Source organism: Silurus meridionalis, chromosome 3 (genome assembly GCF_014805685.1).
Source record: "Silurus meridionalis isolate SWU-2019-XX chromosome 3, ASM1480568v1, whole genome shotgun sequence".
NCBI classification, from domain to species: domain Eukaryota; kingdom Metazoa; phylum Chordata; class Actinopteri; order Siluriformes; family Siluridae; genus Silurus; species Silurus meridionalis.
The window spans coordinates 1,904,492-1,917,348 of NC_060886.1; the positions used below are offsets into that span (position 1 = coordinate 1,904,492).

Below are 12,857 nucleotides of genomic sequence, written 5' to 3' on the forward strand. Positions count from 1 at the left end.
GGTAACAGCTTTAATTCAGTAGATGCAATAATGAACGCATGTATTACAGACTTTAGGACGTTTTGACGTGTAAGAAATATTGGAAACAATAGTAAAGAATCAAACTCTTTCATACTCTGTGCTTTATGTGACTGATATCCTTTGAGTGTTTAGACATTTAGTTATAATATAAAGTGGAATTAAAAGCTGTACACCTCTTAACTTTTAAAAACGTTTAAAAAAAACGGTCGCTGGAGGTTTTGTGGTCAGACAATTGTCAACATGGCCCACAATCAAATGAGCTCTTATCTTAATTCTCAAGACAGTCATAAAGGACTGGGGTTGTTACTCATCTGTAGGGGCTTGGCAAGATTGACAGGAAGATGATTGTAGCAGAGTACAAAAAGATATCTGGGGAAGAACCAACTTTCTTCCTGAACCCTGGTGCTACATAAAACAACAATCACAGAAAACACAGGGCTATGACTAGTAAGTGTCCTCACCACATAAAGTGCAACCTTTGAGGAGTCTTGTTGAGGAGTCTGACGGCTTGTGGAAAAAAACTGTTACACAGTCTGGATGTGAGGGCCCGATTGCTTCTGTACCTCTTTCCAGACTTTAGGAGAGTGAAGTGGGTGTGAGACCTTGATGATCTTGATCGTTAGTTGCAGTCTTCCTGAACATCTCCCAGTCAGTACATTTAAAGCAGTCCTAAAGGTCAGAGATGGCTCCAGGTTCTCACCTGCTTTCGAGCTGGTCTTGAATGCCCCACCAGAGAATGCACCCAGTTTGAAGACTCTTCCTTAGGTCTTTTGCCACTCCTCTTTGCCACTCCTACTTTTATACCAAAGACTGTAGAAAGAACATTTACTTATAATCTTATACTCCAGTGCTCATGTTAGTTCTCACTCTCCAGTGTTCTGTACTGTTGAAAGATTTATGATCACACTCTTGATGTCACCCAAATGAGGATGGGTTCCCCTTTTGAGTCTGGTTCCTCTCAAGGTTTCTTCCTCATAACATCTAAGGGAGTTTGTCCTTGCCACAGTCGCCACGGCTGATCATCAGGGATAAACACACACCATTCACCTTCACTGTTGATTTCTGTAAAGCTGCTTTGAGACAATGTCTGTTGTGAAAAGCGCTATACAAATAAACTTGACTTGACTCTTTGCATAACTCTCGAAATTTGTGAATGTTATTTGTTTTTCACTGGATGGATAGCAACAATTTCTATCCAAGTGCTGTATTTTTGCACACGACCTTCATCTTCTTTCTGTATATGGATGATCCTTCTCGTTTATACAACTGTACTGGTCGGCGCTATTGTGTTACTGTTTTTCCCGTCTCATGTTGTCTTGTGTGGTTTTTTTTGGTGTTTTTTTGAACTAAATGTTGTACATGTGCACTTTCAGTCGTCAGTTTAGAGTTGCGTGTATTTCTGTGTTCCTTGTGTTAATTTTTGTTCATGTTGTTGCTGGAGCACCTTGTTCCTGGGGAATCCTTGTTTTGTTTATATGGTTAAAATGGCAATAAAGCCAACTGGACTCGACTTAAGATTTTCAGTTTTTCTGTTTTTTAAATGAAGATTTCCTGCATTTTTACTGTGCTGTTTAGATCATGGAGCAACGAAGGAATTCAGGAATTTTATAGAATCTCATACAACAATATGTAAACTTTTAAAGGGGGTGTACATATTTTAATGTCCACTGTATATTTTATTTCTTTTCTACCTGAGAGCAAGTCATTGTTTTTATGGAAAAAATCGCACCAGCAGAACTACTTAAAAAGCTCCACATGAGAAGTATTTAATTAAACACAGTAAATCTATTATTTTGACTCATTTCTTGTTATATCAACTTTCAGATCCTCAGGATTTCTATATACTGCAGATTGTGCTTTCAGTACTGGGAGGTTTGATTCTGCTTGCAGGTCTGATAGTTATAGTTTTCAAGTGCAAAATGAGGTACAGAAGTTTCACTCAGGGTGAGAAAATACACTACAGTCAGCTTGTATTTAATTAAAAACTAATGAATGTTATTATTAATAAAAGAATTATTAATATATTTTCTTTTTTTGCAGAACCTATTTACATGAACAGTAACACGATCCACACACACAGAAGAAGCCCGAACACACTTAAAAAACAAGGTCACGCATCACAAAGGCAAATTAAAACATGAAATGAGATCATCACCTTTTTTTCACAACTTCGAACCCCAGCAGTGCAAGACCTGACCTGAAACAGAAGTGTGTGTGTGTGTGTGGTTTTGCAGAGGGTTATTTTTAAGGGTCTGTTCCGTCTTTTGCAGTTGCCAGGAAACCTGTTGCATGTATGCTGGGCAAGGAACATGCAGCTCTGATTCTGATGTGTTTTAGACTTTCATTTTCCACCTTTTCAAACGGCAAACTTAAAAACCTGCTTTTGTCTGAAACGTCCCGATTGTATGAAAAATGTGAATTGTTCAGTCTAAACTCAACATTATAAGCCCTTGAGGTATTATTCAATGTCCCTCTGCAATAACAGTTAAAGGTTTTTATAAAGAACTGTACAAGGGGTTTTCCAAACTCACTGTTTTCTTTAACAATGGAGTGTGTTCATGTCAGAAAGGGTTCCAAGTCGATCCCTTTTTGGGATGCTAGTAATTATTTGTTGAACCCTTAAAGAACTTTTGAGGAAATCATTATTAAGTGATATCTACGTATTTGTTGCACAAAATTCCGTTTAGTCAAAATTCCGTTTAGTCATTTTTTTTTTCATTACCAAAAAATTCCTAGAATGACTTTCTTGAAAGCTTGGAAACCTTTACTATATAATGAACCCCTGAAGCCTTAAAAAAAGATAAATGTATATTGAAACCCTGGTTATGTACATTTAAGTAGATAATAATGAGCAATATTTTGAGTTTGTACCTCAAACTTAGCAATGCAACAAGCACAGGATTCTTCAAGGGTTCTTCATTGGTTTATTAGATTTATTACAATTTGTATTCAATCTAATTTATTAGATTGAATACAAAGACTGTGAATTCTTTTTTCATTCAAACTCAAACATCATTGAGTTTGAAAGGTGAAAACTTTGTAGAGTTAAAGATTGTTGTCCTGGTTCTGTTCTCACACTATTAAAGCTGATGATGTCAAAGGTGTTAAAAAGTGACTAATTTGTTGTTGGATAGTTGGGTATCTACTTGCAGGTGAGAGTACCTCGAGTATTCACACTCTCATATTGTGGTTGTCTTCATGTCCGATCGTTGCTCTTTCACTTGCGTGGGTTTAGAACTGCATTAACTGATTGACACGCGTTAGACAGGTCAAGACTTGGCGATTGAAATCCAGAGCTTAATTTCAATTCATATGATAATGAATTTCTCGGAGTCTTTAAACCTCTCCATCTTTTCCATTTGAATCTGCAATGTGATGTCGAATGAACGTCTTGCTAATATATTGCTCAGAATGGTAAAGCAAATATTAATGACAATAAAAAGGATCTGCATGGAAGAGTCATTTAAAATGAAGCCTTTCCTGTAATCTGATAACAAATGGAAATCTCTAGGGTCTGTAATCTAATATACTGATACCAGCAAAACTGGAACACTCAGGCATCCATAAGTATTTGATTGATTGGATTAATTTGATTAAAGGACATTACTCATAATCGTACTCATGGTGGTTCTCACTCGCTGGTGTTTTTGTATGTTTTTAAGGTTTAGATCACACTCTTGATATCACTCAAATGAGTCTGGTTCCTCTTTTGAGTCTGGTTCCTCTTAAGTTTTCTTCCTCATAATATCTAAGGGAGATTTTCCATCCCACAATAGCTTCATCATTAAGGATAAACATGCATCATTTATAAGTTCTGAGAAGCTGCTTTCAAAGAACTGTGAAGAGCGCTATAGAAATAAACTTGAACTAAACACCCAAAGAATTTAGGAAATGTGTCAAGAAACTAATGCTGAGTGGAGCTGAACATCCCTAAAAAATTCGCATTGATCTACTTATTTATTTAAGTTACAATTATTTAATTACATTCTGGGTTTTTTTTTCCCCCTACTGCTGTTTGTGTAACCTGCTGCTGCTGAAACGCAATAATTTCCCCTCAATGTTGCGTCTCGTTGCCAGATTTTTTTATTCGTAATCATTTTCAAAGATGTCAAACAAACTTTTTTTACGTTCTCATGATGGGGTTTTGCTTGTAGAATTACAATGAATTAAATCCATTTTGGATTACTTTTGAAATACTTTCCAGATACACTGTATGTTTAACGTCGGAAAAAAAAAAAAAAATGTTCACACATTGTACACCCACACTGAATTAGACACACAGGTGGGCTTCCTCTAAACAGATAACTTGCCTCCTGTTCTCGAAAATAACAACATCCTACTTTCTTATCTCGGTGACAAAAAAAAACACCAAGTGCACCAATGCATATATATTTTTCTAGAAAATGTTTACACAACTGCAATTCACTGAGAGAACTTCATGACTCTAAGCATTTGCATGAGGGGTTTTCATTTATCATGTTTGTGTTGAAAATGTCAGCAGTCAGCGTTTGGAATTGTATTGCTTTCTGTTGTATTGCAATCTTCTAGACATTGATTCACTTGTCTGGAGACACTGCAGGTTATTTCCCAGCATTTAAACCACAGTTTATGATTCACAAACGGGGAGGAAATTAAAACAGAGTGGGTACAGACCACACACATTGCTTGGTGAAGGCGTAGGTGTTATAAAGGAAAAAAGATAACCCTTAAACATGATGTGCCCAATATAAAACAATAATATTGTTTATAAAAAAGGACGTGATGGTGGTGTTTTTTTCTATCATAAATACTTGATGCATCTGTAGCTCGTCAGTAACTCCTACTACCACCACCAGGGGGCAATGTCAATTGTCAATTCAATTGAATTTCTATTCTTGAAAATAGTGATATGTTTATCCAAGGAGATTTCCAAGAGAAAATTAAAACACTTCTTCCTCCTTTTATTTTTCTTCTTTCACTTTTTTTTTTTTTTTTTACACTTATGGTTTTTAAAAAACATAAAAACATTTCCTGGAGTTTGTCGGTTCATACTCATACATTCATACATTAGTAATGAAAATAGCATCAAATATAAAGATGCATTTGAGTTTTGCAAATGAACTACTTTAATTAGCTAGCTGTTTGTTTTGTAATTTAGCTTGATAAATTAGCTAGCTTAATTTTTTTAATTAACAAGAAAGTTAAGAAATATGAAATCACATGATAAATGACTTTGCTGGTTAAGTTTCATACACATCGTAGTTAAATTAGCAGAGATATAATACATTTGGTACAGTAGCTTGTTAACTTAGATTTATAAATAAACATTGTGGGATTTGTGATCAGCTCTTTTACTCTTCATTTATTTGTATTTATTTTTTTTACATTTTCATTAGATTATTTTTACTTTAATGGAAAGAAAAATGCACATCCCTGCCAGAGCCGGGGCAAAATTTGCTTAAAATTGCACCAAGAACAAATGTCACTGGCACAACTCATTGGGATTAGTTTATTTATTTTATTTTTTTATGTAAATGTGTCACTACTGTTTTCTTGTGTCAAAATGTTCTTTATGCATTTCTCTAAGCCTTGAGGATTATTTAAGTCTGAAGTGCAATCAATATAATGATTTATTAACTAAATCATACTGTATTTATTGACAACATTTTAAAAAATCGGTTATATATTATAATTCAATTATTTTTAGTTTTATACCTGAATATTCAAACATGCATTTAACCTCTCATACCACGAGAGGGCGCACTAACCGTCATTAATACTTTGATAATAAATAATCTACATTTTGTCATGTTACCGCCTCATTCCAAAACGAATTAAATTCATTTTTCCCCTAAAAATCCATTAAACAATAATGACAACGTTAAAAAAGTTTGTTTGAAATCTTTGAAAATTTATAAAAAAATAAATAAATCACTGTACATAAGTATTCACAGCCTTTGCCATGACACTCAAAATATATCTCAGGTGCATCCTGCTTTCACTGATCATCCTTTAGATGTTTTTCTACAATTTGATAGGAGTCCACCTGTGGTCAATTCAGTTGATTGGACATGATTTGGACACGCACACACCTGTCTATAGAAGGTCCCACAGTTCTGTGCATGTCAGAGCACAAACCAAATCATGAATTGTCTGTAGACCTCCGAGACAGGATTGTTTTGAGGCACAGATCTGGGGAAGGAAACAGAAACATTTTCTGCAGCATTGAAGATCTTAATGAGCACAGTGGCCTCCATCATCCATAAATTGAAGCAGTTTAGAACTACCAGGACTCTTCCTAGAGTGGAGCCGCCCAGCCAAACTGAGCGATCAGGTGAGAAGGGCCTTATTTAGGAAAGGTGACCAAGAACCCGATGGTCAATCCTAAAGATCTCCAGCATTTCTCTGTGGAGAGGAGAACCATCCAAAATAACAACCATCTCTCCAGCACTCGATCAATCAGTCCTCTATGGTAGAGTGGCCAGAAGGAAGTAAAAGGCACATGACAGCTCACCTGGAGTTTGCCAAAAGACACCAGAAGGACTCTCAGAGCATGAGGAACAAAGATTGAACTTTTTGGCCTGAATGCCAAGAGTCATGTCAGGAGGAAACCAGGCACCGCTCATCACCTGGCCAATACCAGCCCTACAGTGAAGCATGGTGGTGGCAGCATCATGCTGTGGGGATATTTTTCAGCAGCAGGAACTGGGAGACTGGTCAGGATCGAGGGAAAGATGAATGCAGCAAAGTACAGAGATGAAAACCTGCTCCAGAGCGCTCTGGACCTCAGACTGGTGGGACGGTTCATCTTCTAACAGGACAATGACCCTCAGCACACAGCCAAGATAACAAACGAGTGGCTACGGGACGACTCTGTGAACGTCCTAAGATAAGATAAGATAAACCTTTATTCGTCCCACAGTGGGGAAATTTCTATGTTACAGCAGCAAGACAAAGAAATAAAAATAGATGCAAATATATAAAAAAGAATATACAAAAAATAAAAACAGAGAAATAAAAACTGAGTGGCCCAGCCTGAGTCCAAACTTAAACACGACTGAACATCTCTGGAGAGATCTGAAAAATCACTGTGCTCTGAAGCTCCTCATCCAACCTGATGGAGTTTGAGAGGTTGAGAAGTACTGAGCAGAGGCTGTGAATACTGATGTACATGTGAATTGTTTGGAATGAGACTGTAACATGACAAAATGTGGCAAAAGTGAGGCGCTGTGGATACTTTCAAGATGAGCTGTGTGCAAACGAAATAAAGAAAGAAAAGAAAGAGAGTTCTTAAGTAGGTTTAACTGATGTCTTCACTTTTAGAAAATGATAAATGGGGTGTAAAAGGCAAATCAAAAATCTATTGAATAAATTCAGTTTAAATCAGTTTATTTTTAGAGCACTTTTAACAATGGACATTGTCCGAAAGGAAAGCGACGTACTGGCCTGTGTGTGTGTGTGTGTGTGTGTGTGTGTGTGTGTGTGTGTGTTTGGGGGTGTTGGTATTGAGACAAAGACGAACTGCAGCGAGTTTCTCCACTCCACTGCAGGAGTGGAAGAGCTCCACACTGAGCAGATTTCAGCCTTCGAAGGTAAAGAATTTTAAGTATTTATTCCATATAAATGCTTTATATACATATATATATATATTGCACATTTATTTTTCTTTGCTGTCGTAACACAGAAATTTCCCCACTGTGGGATGAATAAAGGTATATCTTATTTTATCTGAGATTCTGAACTTTTTTGTCTTTTATAGATTTACCACATTTCTAACATTTTATTCAACAGATTTACTTAAAAATGGTGAGTTTTATATGAATACACAGCTGGATTTAATCACAGTTAATCTTAACTTATTAATTCATTATTAATTCTGTAATATTCATGAATGTAATATGTATTTTTCACTTGAATAAAAAGTGTATAGAAACAAATGAATACAATATTTTCCTATAAATCCATAACTTGGTGCACGGTGCAAGGAAAAATATCTCTATTCAAGATTCACATATTAAACAGTTTTATACATAAACTATAATATACTCAATAATCAGAAACAGCCTTTTTTAATTAACTGTATTTATTAACAATTTTTTTTGTCTTTTAGAAAACCTTTAGGGGTTCCTTCAGATATTTCTTCCTTAAAAGTTTAACAAAATTGTAAATCTTTTATATTGGCTATAAGATTATGTGTAAACGTCCTCTTTCCCCGTTTGCTGTTATAATCACCTCCACACTTCTGGGAAGATGTTCCACTAGATTTCTGAGTGTGCTGGAGATTTGTGGAGACTCATTCAGCTACAATGGTGTTAGTAAAGTCAGGTACAGATGTACGAGGTGGTATCAAAAAGTTTTAAGGCTAGTTTTGTAACATGCCAACAGATGGCAGGACAAGGCTGCATGCACAGTCACAGGGAGCACCGACTTTCAGGTCAGTGTGGCAAAAAACATGTCCTGTGTGCATCGGGAGCTGTGCAGCTGGTGCTATTCTGACCAGGTGCGTTACCACGTCTGCGACTTCATCATGGACAGCAAGGTTTGACACAGAGACGTTTGACATGACATAGCTGAGTTTGAGTGGGACACACGCTTCAAGAGTGAAAGAACATCATTTGAACAACACTGGACGATGAGAGATAAGGAAGACCTTCAAAAAGCTCAACCCTTAAAAAAACGTCCAAACCATTCTGCAACTTCTGCATGATCTTGGAGTCAAAGGTCATCGTTGCCATCATTAGTGAGTTATACGGAACTTCCAGGCGATCATCACATATGATATGAACATGCGCCATGTTGCTGCCAAGTTCGTCCCCAGGCTGCTGACTCAGGAGCAGAAGGAACACTGTGTCAAACTCCATCAGTGTGCAGTGGACGATCCGTCCTCCATGTCAAGGATCAATACCGGTGATGAAACCTTGGTGTACGGGTACAACCCTGAGACGAAGCAACAGTCTTCATAGTGAAAGAGCACATTATCTCATAGACTGAAAAAGGCCATGCAGGTTCACAATGTTGTCTTTTTGGACATTTGCAGCATTGTGCATCAAGAATTTGTCCCCAGGGGCAAGACCGTCAAAAGCGATTGCTACTGCCAGATTTGAAGGCATCTGCAGGAGGACATTCGGCGAAAGCGGTTGGATCTGTGGCACTCGAGTCCCAAAACTTTTTGGTACAACCTTGTAGGTGAGGTGAGGAGGCCTGAGGTGCAGACATTGTTCACATTAATCCCAAAAGTGTTCAATACTGTAAGAGCTCTATAGCAGGAGATCTACCAACCAATGGAGAAAGCAGATATCCATGGAGTTTGTACACAGGGACATTGTCAGGCTGGAAAAGATCTGGGTCTCCAAGTTTAAGTGAAGTGGAAAATTTCATGATACTTCCTCCAAAACACTTGTGTCCTGATATGTGGTAAGATTTTGGAGAAGAACCACATATGGTTGGAAAAGCCAGGAATACTTGGAATACTTTTGTCCACATAGTGTATACAAAATATATCCTCAATTTTTTTTTTTTTTTTTTTTAGGCCCAAATCTATTAATTCTGAAATTGAATTTTAACCAAACACTTTTATTTCATCACAGGATCTTCAACTCTGCAGCGATGAGGACCGTGTAACATAAAGCCCATCTGATTTCAGGACTTCAGCCTCAAATATGAGTGTGTGTTTCATAATGGGTTTAAAACTCATCCCTAAAATCTTCAAACAGATCGTTTCATGACAAACATTTATAGCATCAAATATTTCATGACATTCATTGGTGCATGTGGACCACAAAGGAAGGAGAATTTGGAAGAAAAAATAGAACAAACCAAAAGAAAAAGGTGTCACTGAATGAGTTCTTCGTTCAAAAACTGCATGAAGTAGAACAAAAGCAGCATTTGAGAAGACATGAGTGAACAGGAATTTATTAAGATCAATGTTAGGATTAGGATTAGGATTACTTGTATTAAGGATCAGTGTTAGGATTCCTATTATTAATAATATTTGCATCAGGATTAGTATCATGTTAAGAATTTATTTTAGTATTGGAATTAAGATTAATATTAGGATAAGGATTCCGATTATTATTACATTAAGACTTATGTTTAGGTTTGGTGTTTGGATTAGGATTATTTGTAGTAGGATTAGTATTGAGGATTAGTATTGAGATTATAATTACTATTAATATAAGAATCAGGTTTAGTATCATTCTTTGTGGTACTCTTAGCATTTGGTTTGGGATTACAGGTAGGTTTAGTGTTAGGATTAATATTATTAGTATTTAGGATTAGTATTTAGATTCCAACGACTATTAATATTTGTATCAGGATTCGTGTTAGTCTTAGTATTTGAATTAGGATTAGTATCAGGATTAAGATTAACATTAGTATTAGCATTAGGTTTATGATTAAGAAAGAAAAGGATAGAGAAGATTTTATATGTCGCATGTATACTACACACAGTGAAATTCTTTCTTTGCGTATGCTGGCTTGACAGGAAGCTGGGGTCAGAGTGAAGAGCCAGCCATGATACAGAGTCCCGGGTGCAGAGAGGGATAAGGGGCCTTGCTCAAGGGACCAACAATGCAGCTAAGTGATAATGGGGCTTGAATTCCTGACCTTCCAATCAGTAACCTGCAGCCTTAATCACTGAGCTACACTTCTCAAGTGGATTACAATTATTATTGGCAGTAGTAGTATTAAGGTTAGTACTCTATTTGAATTAGTATCAGTATTAGGATTAGTTTAGGTTCAGTATTAATATCATTAGTAGTGTTAGGAGTAATATTAAACATTAGTATTAGGATTTAAAATGAAAAAGCTATAAATAGCATTTTGTCACTACACATTTATCTTAAGATGTTCGAGGTGACGTGGCCAAAGTGCTTGCAGATCTGCATCTCCCTGGTTCTCGTAGCAAGCATTCATGGTACGTGACTGAAAACATAATGTATGAAAGCTTGTCTGTGTTTGATATCTCACAGCACTTGGATCATTGTGCATGTGTGTGATTGCTGCTGTGTCTCACAGGCAGGGTGGTGGCCCCCCGACGGGTGGAGTCACTGGTGGATCAGCCCTTCACCCTGAGCTGCACACTAAGCAAGTCCCAATCAGAGCAGGTGAAACAGGTACGCTGGCTGGACATGAAGAACCAGACGCTCATCTCATACATACCGGATCAGACGGACAGCATTAACGGACAGCACCATGTGGAGCTGATCGACAGCGCGAATGATGTGAGCAAGGTGCTCATCAAACGTGTCAGCGCCCGGGACGAGGGCTGCTACACCTGCATCTTCGATGTTTATCCCACAGGCTCCAAGGAAGCACAGACATGTCTCACGGTCACTGGTGAGTACCCATAAACCGGGCCACTGTGGACATGCTGCTAATGACAGGAAGCTCAGTGATTAAGATGTTGGACTTCTAATCAGACGGTCATGAGCTCAAATCAGATCACCACTAAGCTGCCATGTTGGGCCCTTCAGCAAGGCCCCCTAACCATTAACTGCTCAGTGGTATAAATGAGGTAATAAGTCACTCTGGAAAAGGACATCTGCCAAATGCATTAAGTGTAAAAATAATGAGTATTAACGCATTATTTAAAATATATAGGTTCATGTTATTGCACCACTACTGATGTTATCATTTCTATGGTAACACCGCAAAATCATAGAACATAAACAGAACAAGAAGACAAGCAGAATTGTTTTTAACATTCATGGAAGGAGTCTCCAGTGACACTCAGAGGTAAAGCTTAATACACTTAATACTTAATACAAAATAGTGTATAAAGTATTTCGATTTGTTTTAGTATATTATATTGTTTATTTGATAGTATTTATAGAATATTGATGTTAATATCAATGCTAGAGATAATGTATGCAGGCAGTGCAGCTGTGGCTCCAGTGAAAGTAAACGTGTTGCATGTGTCCATTGCATTGAGTTTGTGGGTCTGTGATGCAGCGCTCTGTTCTACTGTGTTTCTCTATAATACTGATGGTTTCTATAGACGTGGCATCATAATGATTGTATTAAGAAATGGATTGACTATAGGAGAATACTGAAGGCCTCGGTATGAAATGCACGGCCTGATAATGACTGGACCTCAAGTAGTGTTTTCATATTACACTCCAGGTTTTGCAAGAACATTGCACTAGTTCAGAATTGAGATGTATTTTAGGGTAGATTTCAGAGACAGTAGGAAAATTGCAGCTTGCCGTTTAATTAAAAATGTTCTCTCCAAGGTGAATAAATCTCTCTCTCTGTGGAGCATCAAAAGTATTTCAGAATCACAATGTGTTTCAGATTTTCTGAGGTTGTGGAATGTTGGCTGTATTTTATGCCAGATATAAATTCTGTGAAGCAAACTTGAGAAGCAACGTATTTTCTCCGCAATAATGAAATCTATCTGTATCCAGTCCAGATGTTTGATCATATTTATGAGATTAGACGTTAGACGTGTGTGAGAGGTTTTACATTCACAAGACACATGGTCTGAATTGATGTTTTGGTTATGTCCAGACTGCGGTTTGAAAGGTCACTGAGAGGTTGAGTGTTGTATAATCAACAAAGATGTTTCAGTTGTTTCAATTCATGCCAGTTATCGGCTAAACTTGCATCAATCCTTATCATCACTTACCTTCAACAGTTTCAACCTTCATATCAGAAAGTTCATATCAGGTTGGCCTCCACATCTGCTCTCTGCAGACTCTGCACTGGTGTACCACAAGGTTCAGTGCTCAACCTTTTTTGTTCTAGTTCTGTTCCTGCTCTCTCAGTGATATAGATTCCATGGACAAATTGTGAAAAGTGCTATAGAAATAAACTTGACTTGACAAATGTTTATGGACACCTGAGTATAATATTGG

General features: G+C 37.2%; 2 protein-coding genes across 4 annotated transcripts in view; both read left to right on the plus strand.

Moving 5' to 3' along the window:
* The window catches only part of LOC124383207, a 26,231-nt gene that overhangs the window by 4,985 nt on the left and 8,389 nt on the right, over positions 1-12,857 (plus strand). Inside the window, exons 3-5 of one of the 2 annotated variants that reach the window (XR_006925239.1) lie at position 1; positions 1,846-1,965; positions 2,062-2,246. The exon at position 1 is cut by the window's left edge and continues 47 nt beyond it. Coding sequence is in view for 1 of the 2 variants with exons in the window: in XM_046845664.1 (XP_046701620.1) it covers position 1; positions 1,846-1,965; positions 2,062-2,162 (222 nt within the window). In the remaining variant the exon portion in view is untranslated. Of the gene's footprint in view, positions 2-1,845; positions 1,966-2,061; positions 3,563-12,857 lie in introns of those variants that run through there. The other variant, XM_046845664.1, reaches the window with a different exon arrangement.
* The window catches only part of zgc:113337 (uncharacterized protein LOC503741 homolog), a 21,104-nt gene continuing 15,717 nt past the window's right edge, over positions 7,471-12,857 (plus strand). Inside the window, exons 1-6 of one of the 2 annotated variants that reach the window (XM_046845661.1) lie at positions 7,518-7,592; positions 7,760-7,806; positions 9,588-9,665; positions 10,484-10,690; positions 10,846-10,915; positions 11,017-11,337. In XM_046845661.1, the coding sequence (XP_046701617.1) occupies positions 10,846-10,915; positions 11,017-11,337 (391 nt within the window). In that variant the 5' untranslated portion in view covers positions 7,518-7,592; positions 7,760-7,806; positions 9,588-9,665; positions 10,484-10,690. Of the gene's footprint in view, positions 7,593-7,759; positions 7,807-9,587; positions 9,666-10,483; positions 10,691-10,845; positions 10,916-11,016; positions 11,338-12,857 lie in introns of both variants that reach the window. The other variant, XM_046845660.1, reaches the window with a different exon arrangement.